Source organism: Hibiscus syriacus, unplaced genomic scaffold, assembly GCF_006381635.1.
Source record: "Hibiscus syriacus cultivar Baekdansim isolate YM2019G1 unplaced genomic scaffold, ASM638163v2 tig00110621_pilon, whole genome shotgun sequence".
Taxonomy (NCBI): domain Eukaryota; kingdom Viridiplantae; phylum Streptophyta; class Magnoliopsida; order Malvales; family Malvaceae; genus Hibiscus; species Hibiscus syriacus.
The window spans coordinates 2,771,686-2,790,332 of NW_024062802.1; the positions used below are offsets into that span (position 1 = coordinate 2,771,686).

General features: G+C 32.4%; 2 protein-coding genes and 2 pseudogenes across 2 annotated transcripts; all 4 read left to right on the forward strand.

The window, feature by feature from the left end:
* Window positions 1–229: 229 nt before the first annotated feature.
* On the forward strand, window positions 230–701 carry LOC120135934 (annotated as a pseudogene).
* An 8,497-nt stretch (window positions 702–9,198) lies between these two features.
* Window positions 9,199–9,748, forward strand: LOC120135935 ((+)-neomenthol dehydrogenase-like). The gene is made up of 2 exons (XM_039152076.1): window positions 9,199–9,351; window positions 9,437–9,748. The coding sequence occupies exons 1-2, from the start codon at window positions 9,199–9,201 to the stop codon at window positions 9,746–9,748; spliced, it is 465 nt and encodes a 154-aa protein (XP_039008007.1).
* Window positions 9,749–10,826: 1,078 nt separating this feature from the next.
* Window positions 10,827–11,860, forward strand: LOC120136112 (annotated as a pseudogene).
* Window positions 11,861–13,036: 1,176 nt separating this feature from the next.
* LOC120135994 (DEAD-box ATP-dependent RNA helicase 8-like) lies at window positions 13,037–17,230 on the forward strand. The gene is made up of 9 exons (XM_039152114.1): window positions 13,037–13,666; window positions 14,070–14,130; window positions 14,616–14,850; window positions 15,392–15,630; window positions 15,723–15,974; window positions 16,055–16,235; window positions 16,545–16,633; window positions 16,727–16,800; window positions 16,886–17,230. The coding sequence occupies exons 1-9, from the start codon at window positions 13,419–13,421 to the stop codon at window positions 16,962–16,964; spliced, it is 1,458 nt and encodes a 485-aa protein (XP_039008045.1). The 5' UTR covers window positions 13,037–13,418; the 3' UTR covers window positions 16,965–17,230.
* The last annotated feature ends 1,417 nt before the right edge of the window (window positions 17,231–18,647 follow it).

An 18,647-nucleotide genomic window follows, 5' to 3' on the forward strand; every position in this document is an offset into this window, starting at 1 on the left:
GATAGAAAAAAGATAAAAAAAAGTCTAATGATAAAATTAAATTTTTTAAATAATAACAATAAAATTAATACACGTTAAAATTCAATGATTAATTATTAACGTGATGGTTTACCTATATATCAACCGTGAGTTTTTTTTAAACATTTTGATGCACTTATAATAAAACCCATAGTGAACAAACCGTTCACTACAACTACCGTCATATTCATCGAGTTGTTTAGATCAGAAAATGGCAGAAGGCTCCACCTTTCTTGCAACTAAAAGGTTATCTCTTGCTTTCATGATTTCTTTGATACAATGTATGCCAATAAATTTCTTTACCTCCATCAAAATCTTCTACTCTACTTCTTAGGTTTGCAGTCGCAACATGAGTGAACAAAGGAATCGGTTTTGAGCTATGCAGGAACCTGGCCTCAAGAGGGATCATGGTGGTTTTGACTTCTAAAGATGAAAAAAGGGGACTCCAAGTTTTTGCAAAACTGAAAGCTTCTGGTTTGTCAGACTATCTGTTTTTTCATCAACTTGATATAACAGACCCTTCTAGTGTTGCCTCCCTTGCAGATTATGTCGAATCAAAATTTGGAAAACTCGATGTTTTGGTTAACAATACTGGCATTTTTGGAGCTGTTATGCATCAGCAAGCTCTTGCTGAAGCCATTCAACATGCTGGTTACTTTGTAAGTAATTTAATCTGTTCATAGAACCATAGATTTAAGCTCTGATCTGGAATTAGGAATTAGGATAGTCTAGCGGTTTGAGAAAGAACAGATAAATTGCAAAATTATTGCAACATATACAATAATATGTCAACACATCGACTCATGAACACATATGAACCATAGCAAAAACATACTTCTATCTAGGAATTCATGCATTTTACTATTGGAAATAGACTTGTCGCAAGTCTTATTTCCCATTAAACATCATATACTAAATAATATGCACTCACCTGGGCCTCACTAAGTTCCAATCCACTTTTATGATTTCCTTTCTTTCGATCGAATCTTAACTTGATAATCGTTCTGAAACTTGTTCATGTTCGATATCTACATAATCATATATTGATACATATCAGTATCCCATTGATATACTCTAATCTATCATTTCTTAGACCAAAAGAAATGTCTATTTCAATTTCCCCTTGAAGTGCATCGATACATTCTACAGTGCATCGATGCATTCTTTAACATGTGCATTGATGCACTACCCATGCATCGATACACAAATCACCTTCGATGTTTCATTTTAAGGCCTTATGCATCGATGCACTAACTGTATTCGATGTTTCCATTTTTAATGGGTGCATTGATGCACTTCCTGTGCATCGATACACACTGAACAATTTCTTGAAATACCCTTGATGCATCGGTACACATTGAATGTGCATCGGTACATATTGAATGTGCATCGATGCACATAGCCCATAATTCATTTTTATGCCCGAAAATCCACTCTTTTCAGCTTAATAACTTCATATATCATCCCTTTTCTTATTCTTAACTTATATACTCATATTCAAACTTATTTCTATTCATTAATCACCTCTTTAACATCAAAATCCTATTCTCCATATATAATTCAAGAATTACACTAAATTTTCAACATGTTCCAAATTCAATTCTATTGCTTATAACTTCTTAATTAGACCATTGACAAGTCAAATCCATCTTTAGAACTTCAAAAACATTTCTATAACAAAAGTTCATTTCTAAACTCTTAATAGAAATTCCTTTCTAATTCTTTCCTCTTGGTGTTTTAAGTTTATATAAGCTTTCTTTAAGCTTATATAACACTCAAAGAATAAAACACAACTCAAATATTCAAGAATTAACCATCAAAATTAAAACTCACCTTTGAGGCTTGAGCATGAACACACGGGAAGAAGAAAGAAAGAAGAAAAAGAAGAGTTCCATATAACTCTCCAAACCCACGTGTTTTATTCTTATAAAAGGGGGAAAATATCTTTTAAGCTAAAATTACCATAATGTCCTTATAATCCTTTCATATTTACCCCTTTCATCCAATACTAAAATAATCCTATTTAAAACCTTGAATTTTTAATTTTCCTAAATTGATCCCCAAATTTTAAAAAGTCTCATTTTTATCACTAACCCTAAATTTCAGGATGTTATACATACCTTGATATTAGTCTAATCAGATGATTATCGAAGGAGATCAAGCATTAAAGCATCAAACTTTTTAGATAATCTTTAGTTAGTTTAAGGTGGATTTTGTGAAAATTTTATTTAAGAAAAAAATGTGAAACGTGAATAATTTAATATTGATTTTATCATGAATGTCGATTGATTGATGACAGACGAAAATTGTCTAATAAATACAATTGGAAAAATTAACGATTTTTTATAAAAAGAAAAAACAAGAAAAACCTACTATCATTATTTTGTTAATAATTTAATATCTCAATGATATAAAAAAGATAAAAAAAAAAGTCTAATGATAAAATTAAATTTTTTAAATAATAACAATAAAATTAATACACATTAAAATTCAATGATTAATTATTAACGTGATGGTTTACCTATATATCAACCGTGAGTTTTTTTTTAAACATTTTGATGCACTTATAATAAAACCCATAGTGAACTAACCCTTCACTACAACTACCGTCATATTCATCGAGTTGTTTAGATCAGAAAATGGCAGAAGGCTCCATCTTTCTTTCAACCAAAAGGTTATCTCTTGCTTTCATGATTTCTTTGATACAATGTATGCCAATAAATTTCTTTACCTCCATCAAAATCTTGCACTATACTTCTTAGGTTTGCAGTCGCAACAGGAGCGAACAAAGGAATCGGTTTTGAGCTATGCATGAACCTGGCCTCAAGAGGGATCACGGTGGTTTTGACTTCTAGAGATGAAAAAAGGGACTCCAAGCTTTTGCAAAACTGAAAGCTTCTGGTTTGTCAGACCATCTATTTTTTCATCAACTTGATGTAATAGACCCTTTTATTGTTGTCTCCCGTGCAGATTATGTCGAATCAAAATTCGGAAAACTCGATGTTTTGGATAACAATGCTGGCATTTTTGGAGCTGTTCTGCATTAGCAAGCTCTTGCTGAAGCCATTCAACATGCTGGTTACTTTGTAAGTAATTTAATATGTTCATAGAAGTATAGATTTAAGCTCTGATCTGGAATTAGGAACTAGGATAGTCTAGCGGTTTGAGAAAGAACAGATAAATTGCAAAATTATTTCTTTTATGATGAAAACTTTATATGTGGTGAAGTACAAAAGATGAATTAGGAAGGATTCCTCTTAAATCATGCACCCAAGTGAAGAGCAAGCCAGTCAGTTTGAGATTGCAACTCAGACTTTTGAGTTGGCACAAGAATACTTGGAAACTAATTACTATGGTGCAAAAAGAATGGTTGAAGAATTTGTTCCCCTGCTCCAGTTATCTGACTCCCCTAGGATTTGTTAGAAATCAAACTTGATTTCTTATAAGTCAAAAAAAGACGGTTATAGAAATTAGCAAAGTTGAAAAGTTTTTGGCAGCATGCTCATGCTTAATAATTAAGGAAAAAACATGGAAGCTTCTTGAATTAATTAAGTATTAAGCTTAAGTAAAGATACAACAAAGTCAATTAAAGCAACACAAATTAATGTGTATGAAGGAAGCAACGTATACATGGATAAGAAAAGTGAAAGAAACAAATGAAATGCTTAGTTGTGAAGGAAAGTTTGAGGCGGTAACTTAGTCGGTTAAACACTATGATAAATATATGCAATGTAAAGAAAGAATACAAATGAGAAAAATAAATATGATTGAAAGCTTAAAAAAACTAGAGAGAAATTGAGAGAGCTTAGCAAAGCTTTGAATAGTGGGGTTGTGTTTGTAAACTAGCCGCATCTAGTGTTATAGTGTTGTAGTATTGTAATATTGGGGTAACGTCGTTGTAACGTATTTTGCCTCGTATTAATAATATTTCGAGTTAGAAAAATTACTCGAGTGCCCACCTACGCTTCCAACAAGTGGCCTCAGAGCTTGGTTCGAGTTTAACGTGGTAGAGAAGATGGCCAACATGATTCAACCTCAAATCCCGAGATTAACAAAGACGAATTATGGCAATTGGAGCATTCAAATGAAGGCGTTACTAGGCTCCCAAGATTGTTGGGATATCATCGAGGATGGTTACACCGAGCCTGAAAATACAACAGCAGAAGCAGTCCTTACCAATAAAGAAATGAAGGTATTGAAGGAATCTAAGAAAAAAACACATATATATTTTCGTAAAATGTACATAAAATTCATAAAAATTTAACCGTTCATTACTATACATTTATATTTACATAAATACGTTTAAAACATTACAAAACTTGATCATAGCATAAATACTTAATTTATCGATTTTGTTTACATGCCAACCACTATCCTTATTACAAAATACATACTATACATTCCTTTTCTAATCTGATCTTTGGAAAGGAGAAATTGTCATGTCTTGTATAACTTTTACCAATCTTCCTCTTCTCGGAACCTACGCGTGAAACAATCACATGCTAAGTCGTTGACTTAGTGAGGCATATAAAACATATAATAAAAATCATAAAACATTTCATATATTAAAATACATACATGCACATATACTATCACATTTCTATTCATATATCAAATCCACATATGTACATATATGATTATCTTCTTCCTTATCATTATCCTATTATTATCATTAATGTCTTTTATCATATAATCATATACTTATCATTTATACACATCATATATCATTTCATAAAGAAATACACTTAACATCATAAAATTCATATCAAATGCATGAGCAATTATTACGATCATATCATATAAAAGCATATATCATTACATAAATCTTGTGATCTATTCCATATAACAAATCACATATACATATCATATTCAGTATACTTATTAGATCTCTTTATTAGCCCATATACACTGTTGAGAACTTAAGGTATGTGAGTACATTGAGGTTGTGCACAAATGTTGTCACCACAACTCATATAAATTCCCACTAGGGGCACTGAATATTTGTCTCGAAGAACCGCGTAGAAATATCCCGGAGGACCACTATGTCCCAAATGACCACTCCTTAAGAACCATATACATAATACAATTAACCAAATAAGTGTACCGAAGTACCATATACATGTTCCATGGAATTACATATATGTCCCGAAGGACCACGTAGAATTGTCCCGAAGGACCGCGTAGACCCTCGACTCTTGGCATGCCAACTATACCTCTAGATCTCATGACACATAACATGGGCATTATCTTTTATAATTATCACATATTCATATCAGCACATAGTTCACTTACACGTAGAACATTTTCATACGATTCATATTCACATGTCATATAGCTTATACCTTGTTCTTATGTCTTCTCATAGACATATATTCTTTCTCACATAGTCACATAGATCCATATCATATAACATATATCACATGTGCATGTAATCATATAAATCGTATCATATAACTTATATTATTTCTCATGTGTTCATGCAAACATGCATATCATATCTGGTTCACATATGTTCATATATACATCATATATCACATATTGCATATTCATTTAAACATATAGATCACGTAACATATAATAACATACACCCATTTCCATATCTTAATGCACACATAAGAATCTCATAACATTTTAAAAGTTATTTCTTACCATAGTAACTACGTCACTGGCTCATCGCAAGCCAATATTTATTCAATAACATAAGTACAATTTAAATTGCACTCACCTTAGCCTTGCTTTGAATAAATCCTAATCCTTCGATTGTTTCGGAATTCGTTTAGGCTCTGTATCTACATAAATATAATTTTTAAGGCAATTATCAGAAGCCTAAACCTTATACTTCGATGCTATTAACTTAAATGAATTTAATAAAATCATATTTCTAATTTCCTTTAGGAGTGTATCGATGCACTATGGATGCATCGGTACCCAAAATAGCTTCGAAATTCACATGCATCGATGCACTCCTTAATGTATCGATGCACCTTCAAAATTTGTCTTACTGCATCGGTATACATTCATAGTGTATCAATTCATCTGTCAATTATAAACTGATTTTAATACGAAAATTCCATAATTTTTCATTAAAATTCTTCATGTTTCATTCCCCTTTCTATTCTTAACTCAAGTACATATACTTAAACTAATTTTTACTCATTCAATATATCTTTAACCTTAAAATTCCATCTTTTATATGGAAATCAATAATCATACCAAATTTTCAAAATACTCTAAATCCAATTTTATCACTTCATATCTCTTAATTAAGTTGATGACAAGTCAAATTTAGTTTCAAATTCAACTTATCAACTCTTTTCCAAAAATTCACTTAAAAACCTATTTTCTTTAATCTCTCATAACTTCTTCATCTTTTGATTTTAAGACAACTTAATCTTTCCTTAAGCTTAGTTATCATCTAATGATCAAAACTCAACCATAAAATCAACAAATAATTAACTAACAAAGAAACTCACCTTTGTCTTTGGGGGTTCACGGTGAAGAAGAAAGAAAGAAGATGAAGAGAAGTTTTGGAGAAAATATCTCCATCTTATCCCTATATCCTTATCAATCCCATTTTTAATTAATTTCTAACTCAAATGACTGTTTTGCCTTTCACTTCATTTAATAATTACTAATAACTTTAGGAAATATCTCCACATAAATCATTGAACTACTCAACTATTTTATTTTAATCCCCAAATTCTAAAATTTTTCAATTTAGTCACTAACTCATAATTTGGGATGTTACAACAATGTTATAATTGCAATAAGTATGGTCATTATAGTTATGAGTGTAGATCTGCTCCTAAACAAGAAGAAAGAAATAACGTAGCAACAACTGAAGAAGAAGAAATCAAAAAATTGAAAAATCTCCAGAGAAATGGTGAAAAGAAATACATTTCAGATGTTTATTATGTATCTGCTTTAAAAAGCAATATCATCAGTCTTGGTCAACTCCTAGAAAAATGATATGAAGTGCAGATGAAGAATTGCTCGCTTGCCATCAAAAATAAAGGAGAATTGATAGCCCAAGTTGATATAACTCAAAATTGTCTCTTTACAATTGATATCGAGTCGGGAGAAGTCAAGTGCATGAAGACCGCGATCAAAGATGATTTATGGCTATGGCATCTAAGATATGGACATCTTGGATTTTCTGGTTTGAAGTTGTTATAAAAAACAAATATGGTGAAAGGACTACTAAAGATCAACTCTCCAAATCAATTATGTGAGGCTTGTATTAAAGGAAAGCAACATAGACAGAGCTTTGAAGTTGGTAGATCCTGACGTACTTGAAGACCGTTGGAGATAGTACACACAGATATAACCGGCCCTTTTGATATACCATCGCTTGGCGGTAACAGGTACTACCTAACTTTTATTGATGGTAGAAAATGTTGGATTTATATCTAGAAAGAAAAGTTAGAAACGCTGGAAAAATTGAAAGAATTTAAAGCAATGGCTGAAAAACAAAGCGGCCAATATTTGAATATAATTAGATCAGATAGAGGATGCGAATATATATCAAAGTTATTTGAAGAATTCTGTAAAGAGCATGGCATCATCCATCAGCTGATAGTCAGATACACGCCACAACAAAATGGAGTTGCAAAAAGAAAGAACCACACAATCCTGGACATGGCAAGAAGCATGATAAAAGGTAAACATCTACCAAGAAATTTCTGGGCAGAAGCAGTTCGATGTGCAGTTTACCTATTGAACCGATGTCCAACAAAAAGTGTGAAATATATGACGCCAAACAAAACATGGAGTAGACAGAAACCAGGAGTTGGACACCTTAAGATTTTTGGATGTATCGCATATGCCCACGTTCCTGAACAGACTAGAAAGAAGCTTGATGACATAGGAGAAAAATGTATTTTCATTGGCTATGATGAAAGAAGCAAAGCTTATAGATTATATAATCCTCTTACCAAGAATGTAATAATTTCAAGAGATGTCTAGTTCAATGAAGCATAATATTGGAGATGGAGCAAAGAGGAAAAGAAAGTTGAAGGACTATTTTTTAATGAAGATAAAGATAAAGATGACGAACTTATCAATCAAGATGAACAAGCTGATGATCAAAGTCTTCAACAAAATGTAACATCGTCGTCAAGCAGCAGCAACAATGCTAGCAACATAATAGAAAATTATGAAGCACCTCCCACAGAAGTTCGAAGATCCACAAGAGAGAAAATAATACCAGAAAGGTACAACGATTATGAATTAAATAATGTTTCACTATTCAGTCTCTTTGCAAAAAGTGATCTCATAATAAATGAAGAATCGATTGGAGATGAGAAGTGGAGAAAAACTCGGAATGAAAAATCAAGTTTGAGGGGGAGTGTTAGAAATCAAACTTGATTTCTTACAAGTCAAAAAAGAAGACTATAAAAATGAACAAATTTTAAAAGTTTTTGGTAGCATGCTCATGCTTAATAATTAAGGAAAAAAACGTGGAAGCAAAATCAACGTGGAAGCTTCTTGAATTACTTTAGCATTAAGCTTAAGTAAAGATACAACAAAGTCAATTAAAGCATCACAAAGTAATGTACATGAAGGAAGCAACGTATACATGGATAAGAAAAGTGAAAGAAACAAATGAATTGTTTCGTTGTGAAGAAAAGTTTGAGGCGGCAACTTAGTCGGTTAAATACTATTATAAATATATACAATGTAAAGAAAGAATACAAGTGAGAAAAATAAATATGATTGAAAGTTTAAAAAAGCTAGAGAGAATTTGAGAGAGCTTAACAAAGCTTTGAATAGTGGGGTTGTGTTTGTAAACTAGCAGCAGCTAGTGTTATAGTGTTGTAGTATTGTAATATTGGGGTAACGTCGTTGTAACATATTTTGTCTCGTATTAATAATATTTCAAGTTAGAAAAATTACTCGAGTGTCCACCTACGCTTCCAACAGGATTGTCAATGTTTCCTCTATTATCGGGTTATTGAAGGTACATGATATACAGTTTTGTTAGGGAAACTCTATCTTCTTTCGGGAGAAATCCGTAAAATTTTGTTCGTCAGGCAGCTAGTCGAATCCATTATTCTCCATGTGCTAGGTTCACAGAGCCAAGAGTTCTTCGGATGGAAGTCGTGCATAGACGTGAGCATTTTGCACACTTGTCGCTTGAACACTCTACCTATGTAATATAGGCCAAGTTGCAATTGTGTTATGGCTCCAATCCGAGTCTCTCCCGGCTCTGTGAACCCGCCAAGGGCTCTCAGCATATTACAAGAGACAAAATCTGGACACGGGAGGAGAATAGATTATTGGGGTTTGGACGACGGCTCTTTTTTCATGTTGAATTGCAGCATGCGGGTGACTGTAAGCTTTGAAAGAAATTTTAAATTTTAATCATCTTCTGTCATGGTTGTGCAGAATGTACCCAGTCAATCTGTAAAATAAGTAGGAAGTTTTAAAACAGTTTCTTAAAGATTTCAAAGAGGGGTTACTGAAAGATCAAGGTTGGCCTACTTATTTCTCAGTATACACACTCTCCAAAGCAGCAATGAATACCTACACAAGGATTCTAGCAAAGAAGAACCCAAGTTTCCTAGTCAATTCCATTGGCCCGGTCTTTGTTAAAACTGATATAACCTGTAATTTTGGGGTCCTAACTGCTGCTGAAGGAGCTGAAAATGTTGCAAGGCTAGCATTGCTCCCAAATAATGACCCTTCAGGTCTTTTTTTCCTTAGAAAGGAAGTGTCATCATCCTTTTGATGAAAGATTTAGCTAATGAGTGTATCAGCTTGTATATCAAATCGAAATCATTTACAGACAGATTCTCAATGTTCAGTGATCTTAAAATCAATGAATTAAGCTTCCATTGGATGAAGTTTTGTATTTTTATTCAAGTAACTTGGTATCTATTTTGCTAAGTTTTAGACCAGGTGTTCCAATGATATTCAGATTGTTGCTTTGTTAGTGAAGGAACAAATGAAACGGTATTCTTTGTCGGTTCGAATACCTCCCATATAAATAAGCATCTGATTAATGGGAAGGTAGTATAATAGAATAAAAACTTTTGAAACTGGGTAAAATACACAAATGATCCTTCGACTATAGGATATTTTTTTGTTGAGTTCCCCGACTATAAAGAGTTGCTTTGTTTACTTCATCGACTATTAAAAGTTACATAATAAATAATCAAGTGACGATTTTGTAACTTTTAATAGTCGAGAGACTCAACAAAACAACTCCCTATAGTCGAGGGACTATTTTGTAACATTTAATAGTTGGGGACTCAAAAAAGTAGTATCGTATAGTTGAAGGACCATTTGTGTATTTTATCTTACTTTTATTTGTTAAATAATTTAGGATGATTACAATATAGTATCTGTTCAGAATTTTTTTTAATCAATTAATAGCACGGACACGCTGTATAATTACCACATACTTTTATTTGATTTGAATGGTAGATTGAGTATTTTATGATACAGTCGGAATACAATGGCTCATTAAAGTCATTATACATGTTATACATGAGCACCACTAACTCCAATAACCAAACAAAGGAAGAGGTCAAAAGCTAAAAGCCCTTGTTTCTCTACACAATTACTACATTTAAGCATCTCAAAATTTCAGCATCTCCAATCACGTGTGTGCCATCAAAACTCTCGCCATTATCAAACCCTCTTTTATAAAAACCAGAGCAGAGGGGTTGTTTCGATCATCAACTCTCATTTTGTCAGAAACCTCGAGTTGCATCTTTTTTTTCTTGCCCAACAGTTCCTCTGTTCCATCACCAAAACCCAAATCTTGAAGCCAAGTTCTAACCCAAAAATCAAGACCAACAACAATGGCATTCACAGGAACTTGACAAGTGCAAGGCTTGTGACAAGACTGTCTATGTTGTGGACGTGATGACCCTTGAAGGTGCGCCTTATCATAAAACATGCTTCAAATGCACCTATTGCATGGCTTCAAACTCGAGGTATCTTTCGATCTTTTTTCCTATGTTTTTTATTTTATAAACTCGAACAACGGCACTTGATAAAATCGAAAAATGGGTTTAAAAATTCGAATATGTTTATTGTTGTCCTGTATAGATGTCCACCTACTCCTCCATGGATGGAGTCCTGTATTGCAAGATTCATTTTGAACAACTATTTAAGGAATCTGACAATTTCAACAAAAACTTTCAATCAGGTAAAATTTATATTTACTATGACCCTTCAATTTTCTTAAATTATTTACTTGTTTGCTGCATGGCTAAGGCTAACAACATTAATTTTCTTTGATTATAATATTTTTTTACAGCTAAGAACGACAAGAAAGATGATTAGCCGAGGACTCCCAGCAAACTTTAATCAATGTTTTTCGGAACTATATACAAATGTCGTGCTTGCGAGAAAACAGTTTACCCATTGGAAAAGGTTACAATGGAAAGGGGATTGTACCACAAGACATGCTTCAGGTGCGCTCACAGTGTGGGTCTCCGTTGACCCACTCGTCGTACGCGTCGCTCGACGCCGTGCTGTACTGCAAGCACCATTTTGCCCAGCTGTTCATGGTGTGAAAGGGAATTATACCCACGTCCTTCGCAATGGCGGATGCACTAAATCCCATAAAATTTAAATGCACCTTATTATTTTAAAAAAATAATTAAATTTAATTTAATGGGTTAAAAAAAATTATAATTTTTACATACTCATTAATTTTAAAAAATAAATTAAAATTTTAGATATTATTTTTAAATTTCTAGATCTGTCACTAATTTTTTATGCTGCTCATAGGAGGAACAGCTCCACTGGGTCATCCACCGACTTCGCTGAAAACAACCGAACTGATCAAGATGCTGCGCCAGCCGATGAAGACGAATCCGAAGAATAGTCGTGATTAAAAGGAAGAAAAAGAAAAAGACGACGACGGAGAAAATGATTTAAGACAATCCATCGATCGATTTTTTTATAAAAAAAATTGACGCGCCCATGATGTTTTCTTAGAGCTTTTGAAAAAGTGTATTGGCTGGCACAGAAGACATCAAAAAGTTGATATGACAATAACCGGTTCAGCAAAAAGCCTTCAATCATATCCTGTTTTTTTTAGGTCCTCTGATTAATGCAAATTACATTTAAACTCCCTTAAGTTTTGTTAAATGACGCTTTAATAATATTCCCAAAGAATAGATAATGCTGCTTTAATGCTTTGAGTTGACTGAGCCCACCAACGTTGTCCTGAATCCCACTCACTCCGACTCACCAAGCACCTTCATCCATTAATAATGTAGATATTATTCATTTATATACATTAATTATTTTAAATTTATCTAAAAATTATTATAATAGCCCTCCTCATTAAGTCATTTTTTTATTTTAATTACAAAAATTTTCACTTTATTTTTTCTATATCATTTTTTCAGGAATCCATCCTCATTTTTCTATATAAATATGAAAGTGAATGATTAGTTAAAAATTATTATGGGTAAATTAATGATATGAATGAACTTTATTAGTGGAAATCATAGATTATTCAATGAAAAAGGTTTATAAAATAATTTATTTCAGTTTAGAGGAATACATAATACATGCAAATCTTGTTCAACTGTAGTGTTTATCTCCTAAAAATAGATGGGACTGTTGTGGTTGGCAATAAAATTTAGAGAAAACTGTATCATAGGTCCCTAAACTATAATCACATGATTATTTTAGTTATTAAACTTTTTAAATTTATAAATATTCATTAAATTTATTAAACAATTATAAAATGGTTACTGTATTATAAAATAATTATTAAATTTATCATTTTATAAAATGATAATTAAGGTTTATCATAATATTATAAAAAAACTATCAAACTTTATTTTCAAAATATTGTAATAATTTGATGTTTTTAATGATTATTTTATAATTTTTAAAAATTCAGTAGTAAAAAATAATCATTTGGTCATAGTTTAGAGATGTTACTTTACCCTGAATTTATAAATATAAAATGTATAAAAAAAATATGTGGATTCCCTAATTTAATTTTCTTGACAAACTCAGAAACGACTAAGAATCAAACCATTTCTCTTCTGTTCTACAATTTCCGTTCTAAAATCTATTATATATCTGTTTCCTTTGCCACCAAAAATCAAACAATTAAGGAACCTTTGCGCATCCCAAAACCAAATCATTCGATTTCTTCTACAAAAATCATTTCATTTTTTCTTTGTTTTCGATAGATCTCTGAGTTTTCACATAAATTTGTGATCTAACCCCCCTTTTTTGATTCAGCTACCGAAGCGGAGCCTCTTTCTTGTGTTCTAGGTCGACCCTCGGTTTTGCCACTATTTAAGGCGTTACCCCCTTTCTAAGAAGCCCTAACTTTGCGGTTTTTTTGGGTAGTTGTGTATAGATATTGGTTTATCTAGGTTTTTTTAATCTGGTTTCTAGGAGATTAGGATTGTGATATGAATAGTAGAGGGAGGTATCCACCGGGGATCGGTGCTGGCCGTGGTGGCGGAGTGAACGCGAGCCCTAGCTTTCAGTCCAGGCCTTCGCAACAGCAGTACGTGCAGAGGAATTTGGTTCAGAATCACCAGCACTTTCAACAACAACAACAGCTTTGGCTTAGACGAAACGAATTGCCCGGTGGCAATGACTCTAATGTCGTCGATGAGGTCGAGAAAACCGTGCAATCCGAAGCCGTCGACTCTAGGTCCCTTTTCATTTCTCATTTTTTATTGTTAGTTCTATATACGAAGAATCTTTTTCTCTATTGTATTTTGTGGCATTATCTCTCAATGGATGACGATTTTACAGGTTTTTTTTAGTATTCTAGTCATCTTTTTCAATCGTTATATGGTTTAATTTAGTCTTGAACTTTCCATTTGTATGGAAGGACTCGATTATATAGAGAAAGGTTGCTTTTGTTGATTTAGACTGTTAGTATTTTCTTTAACTATGAGTTGGAATTTTCTCTTGCACGTGATGTAGATTGTAACTTAATCTTTATTTGATTTTTCACAAATTGAGTTTTCTGTGCTGTATTTTCCCTTTAACACACGTTTGTTGTGCATGATTTCACGGTTGTTTACATCTTTTCTTGCATCCTCTTTCAGCTCACAAGATTGGAAGGCAAGGCTAAAGATGCCACCGCCAGATACACGCTACAAAACAGAGGTATTTATGTATATCATATCTGTTCTGGTGTTGAATATTTACTTCCTTGTTAATGATGCTGTACATTTTAGAACTATGGTTCTAAAATTTCTTGAATGATTTTATATATTTCACTTTGATAATCTTCGTACCTTAATGAAATATTAAAAAAATTTCTCAGCTCTTTAGAATGGTGAAGGAAAAATTGCTTTCTTCTGTTATTCTGGTGATACAAGTGGATTACTATTTTTTAATTCCTATTATAAATTTATAAGTTTTTAACTTGGGGAACTGATACCTGGGGGTTTTGATGCCGAGGCCTTCTGTTAGAGCTGTTTAGGCTTGCAATTTCATCCTTTGTAGCATATCCTTTTATTTTTGTCACATATATTGATATATCTCATTGCAAGGCATGATGGTAGTATGTCGGTGTTTATTGTTGTTTCAAGTTTCAAATAATCTATTTACATGTTTATGAGCTGATCTTCCTATTAAATTGCTGCTAGGATGTGACAGCTACCAAAGGAAATGAATTTGAGGACTATTTCCTTAAACGTGAACTACTTATGGGAATATATGAGAAGGGTTTTGAAAGGCCTTCTCCTATTCAAGAAGAGAGTATTCCTATTGCTTTAACTGGAAGCGATATACTTGCTAGAGCCAAAAATGGAACTGGGAAGACAGCTGCATTTTGCATTCCTGCCTTGGAAAAAATAGACCAAGATAACAATGTTATTCAAGGTTAGATCTCCATCTACCTTTTTCCCCACTCTTTTTGTGTGTATCAGTTATAGTTCCAGTTAATTGGTAATGGGTAATTCATAGCTTTTCCATTTCTTTTGTATATTGTTCTTCTAGTTGCTTGATTTGTTTCAGTCAGATATTGGAGAAGATGCATGGTTACCGTTTACTGCATATTTTGTTAACTTAAATCTGAATTACGAGCATTGGTATGTATGGACATAGTCAAGTGGTGGTCAAACTTCTGTACCAGTTTTGTGAAATGAGTACATCAAGACTTCCTGCAAATAGGTGCAACTTTTTGTGTCAGTCCGGGCATAAATTTTCATTATTCTTTCTGAAACCCGTCACCCATGCAAGCAAAGTTTTTTATTTGAACCCTTTTGGTTTAGTATGAGATACAAGTCAATTCCCCTTCTGTATCTCATGATGTTACTTTTGGCACAAGAAAGTTATCAATGCCACACTTGAGTTCTGTTTTTTCATTATTTGTTCAGTTACCTTTTTTTTTTTTACTGAATATCTGTTTGTTTTTGCATAGCTGTCATAATTGTTCCAACAAGAGAATTGGCTCTTCAGACATCACAGGTCTGCAAGGAGCTTGGGAAGCATTTGCAAATTCAAGTCATGGTCACAACTGGAGGTACCAGTCTCAAGGATGATATCATGAGACTGTATCAACCCGTCCATTTGCTGGTTGGAACTCCTGGGAGAATTCTGGACCTTGCTAAAAAAGGTGTTTGCATTTTGAAAGATTGTTCTATGCTTATCATGGATGAGGTAATAATTTGGTAGTTTCTCTGCATTTTTTCTCTCAGTTTGATTTTCTTTTTGCATTTTATCTGATTTTTTGTTTTTTTGGTTTCTTTCAGGCAGATAAACTTCTTTCTCCGGAGTTTCAACCATCTATAGAGCAGTTGATACATTTTCTTCCAGCAAATCGTCAAATTTTGATGTTTTCAGCTACATTTCCTGTTACTGTCAAGTACTTTAAAGACAGATACCTTAAAAAGCCTTATATTATTAATCTAATGGATGAGCTTACTCTGAAGGGTATCACTCAATATTATGCCTTTGTGGAAGAAAGACAGAAAGTCCATTGCCTAAATACTCTTTTCTCTAAGGTTTGATGTTATAAAAAACTTAATCTACTTTTCTCTCTTTTCCTTTGTTTAGATGAGTTGTGATATTTATTTATCTCCAGCTGCAAATAAACCAATCAATCATTTTCTGCAACTCGGTAAATCGGGTGGAGTTGTTGGCCAAGAAAATTACAGAACTGGGCTACTCTTGCTTTTATATCCATGCAAAAATGCTTCAGGACCATCGTAACAGAGTATTTCATGATTTCCGCAATGGTGCATGCAGGAACCTTGTTTGTACTGGTATGTTATGCCGTGATATGTATTTTTGTGATATGAGCTAATCTTTGTTTACTGTTGGATTCTTTAACAATTAAATCCATGGTTTATAGCTGATAGTCTGAAGTACTTTCTTTTACTGTTTTGCTAGAAAATAACTAATTTGAACCCAACGTTTCTGGCTTTATTTTATTTTATTTTGAGCAACATACTTCACGTGCCTTATAATCAATTCCTGATGCATGTGCTGAATAGGGTTTTACTCTTCATAAGCATTCTGTGATAGTCGTCTTGAAGAATAATCCCCTAACGATGTATTTGTACTTTCTGCAGATCTTTTTACAAGGGGTATAGATATCCAAGCTGTTAACGTTGTTATTAACTTTGACTTTCCCAAGAACTCAGAAACATACCTTCATAGAGTATGTTGGTTAAGATATTTTATATCTGGCGTGTTGTGCAATGTTCTTATCATTCTTTTCGGTAACGTTCATGCATATTCTTTTAATGGGCAGGTTGGTCGATCTGGAAGGTTTGGTCATCTTGGATTGGCTGTGAATTTGATCACTTATGAGGACCGCTTTAACTTGTATGTTACCATTACCCAACTGATATTACTATATACATTGAGGTGCTCCTGGTTCTTGAAAATTTTATGTGGCCCTTTGTAACAGGTATAGGATTGAACAAGAACTTGGAACTGAAATTAAGCAAATTCCTCCACACATCGATCAGGCAATTTACTGTCGATGATTTATGGTAGATGTTTCCTGTTCAGCCTATGGTAGATGGATGCGTGTTAAGTGGTGTTGGTAGAAGACTCTTATTGTTGCATATAATGCCCTGATTTCTTCTATCGATTCCTTCCTCAAACTCCTGCTTTTGATTTAGTTTAACATATGTCTGGTACTCTTATGGTTAGTCTCATCATGGTGGAAAGGCTTTAGCTTTGTGCAAGAAACTTATGTGTTGTTTTATGTTGGCGCAGTTGCTCATCTCTGTCATATGGATAAATAAAAGGCATCTGACATTTAAAAAGAAATTAACTTTCTTTGATCTCATTCCCATTTTCAATTTGTTTTAAGGCATTGTTAGTTGCCACTTTTGTACTTTCATTCGGGTGTGTACTTGTTTCTAGCAAGACCTAGAATGTGTATCCTAAACCACGACTCTAATTCTAAATTAATTTTTAAACTTTTGAATATTCTAATTTTATCATACGTCATGTCTTCTGTTACTAAAATTATTAAAAAATATTAATTATAATATAAATGTTGATATATATTATGTAATAATATTATGTGATATAAATGATACTTAATGTTGTGTTGTGTCTTTGAAATTATTATATAAAATTAATTTGAAAGGTTCTTTGGTTTTTTTTCCTCTCAATTTGTTTGTAATTTTTTCTATGTTTTAAAGTTAAATTATTATTTTATTTAAATTCAATATTAATTACTATTTATGTCATATCGTATTATTATTTATACACATTGATTTTTATATAATTAACGTTATTTATAATAATTTTATTAACCGGAGGTATAATTAGCATATAATAATTGTTTAGAAATATAATACAACGTTCAAATTAAAAGTTCATAGAAGGATCAAAGTTTATATATTAGAGTGAAACATTTGAAAATTTGAGGATGAATGTTATAATTTATGGATAGAATTTAAAAAATTAATTTAAAATTGAAATAATAGTTTGGAGACATGGTGTTATTAACTCTTATAAAATCTAACGAGTGATTAGGGTGAAGAGCGAAAATTTTAAGTGTGATAATAAGTGCATGGTTTGTAAGTGAAGACTAGGGCTGGTTATCGAGCGAGTCGATCGCGAGTTGGGCAGTGCTCGACTCATTCTCGTTAAAAAATTTACTGTTCTACTCGACTCGTTGCTCGTTAAGTTCGTTAAAATTATTTTCAACTCATTGCTCGTTAAGCTCACTAAAAAATTATCTTATTTTTTACCTAAAAAAATTTACTAATACTATATGAGGATATTAGGGTTGTGTTTGTCTTTTTGTGTTAAAATAATATTATTAATTAATAATATTTTATTATTTATTAAAAAATAATAGATTAGTTAACTTATTATTTTTTATTATTTATTCATAAATATTTAGATTTATTTTTTGAATGAAATAATTCTAAAGTAATTACTAAAATTATATTTTAAAAAATTAACGAGTTGCTCGTGAATTTATCAAATCGAGTTAGACTTTACTCGGCTCAACTCGTTAAGATTTAGAATCGAACTCGAGTCGAATCAATTCAAATCGAACGCTTACTAAATTTTAATCGAATTAAATTTGAACTGCTCAAAATTATTCAACTCGTTATTCACCCTAATAAATGTGATGTATAAATAGATATGTAATACTGAAGCGAAAGTACAACATCGTCTGTCACCTCGTTTCTTAGTAACTG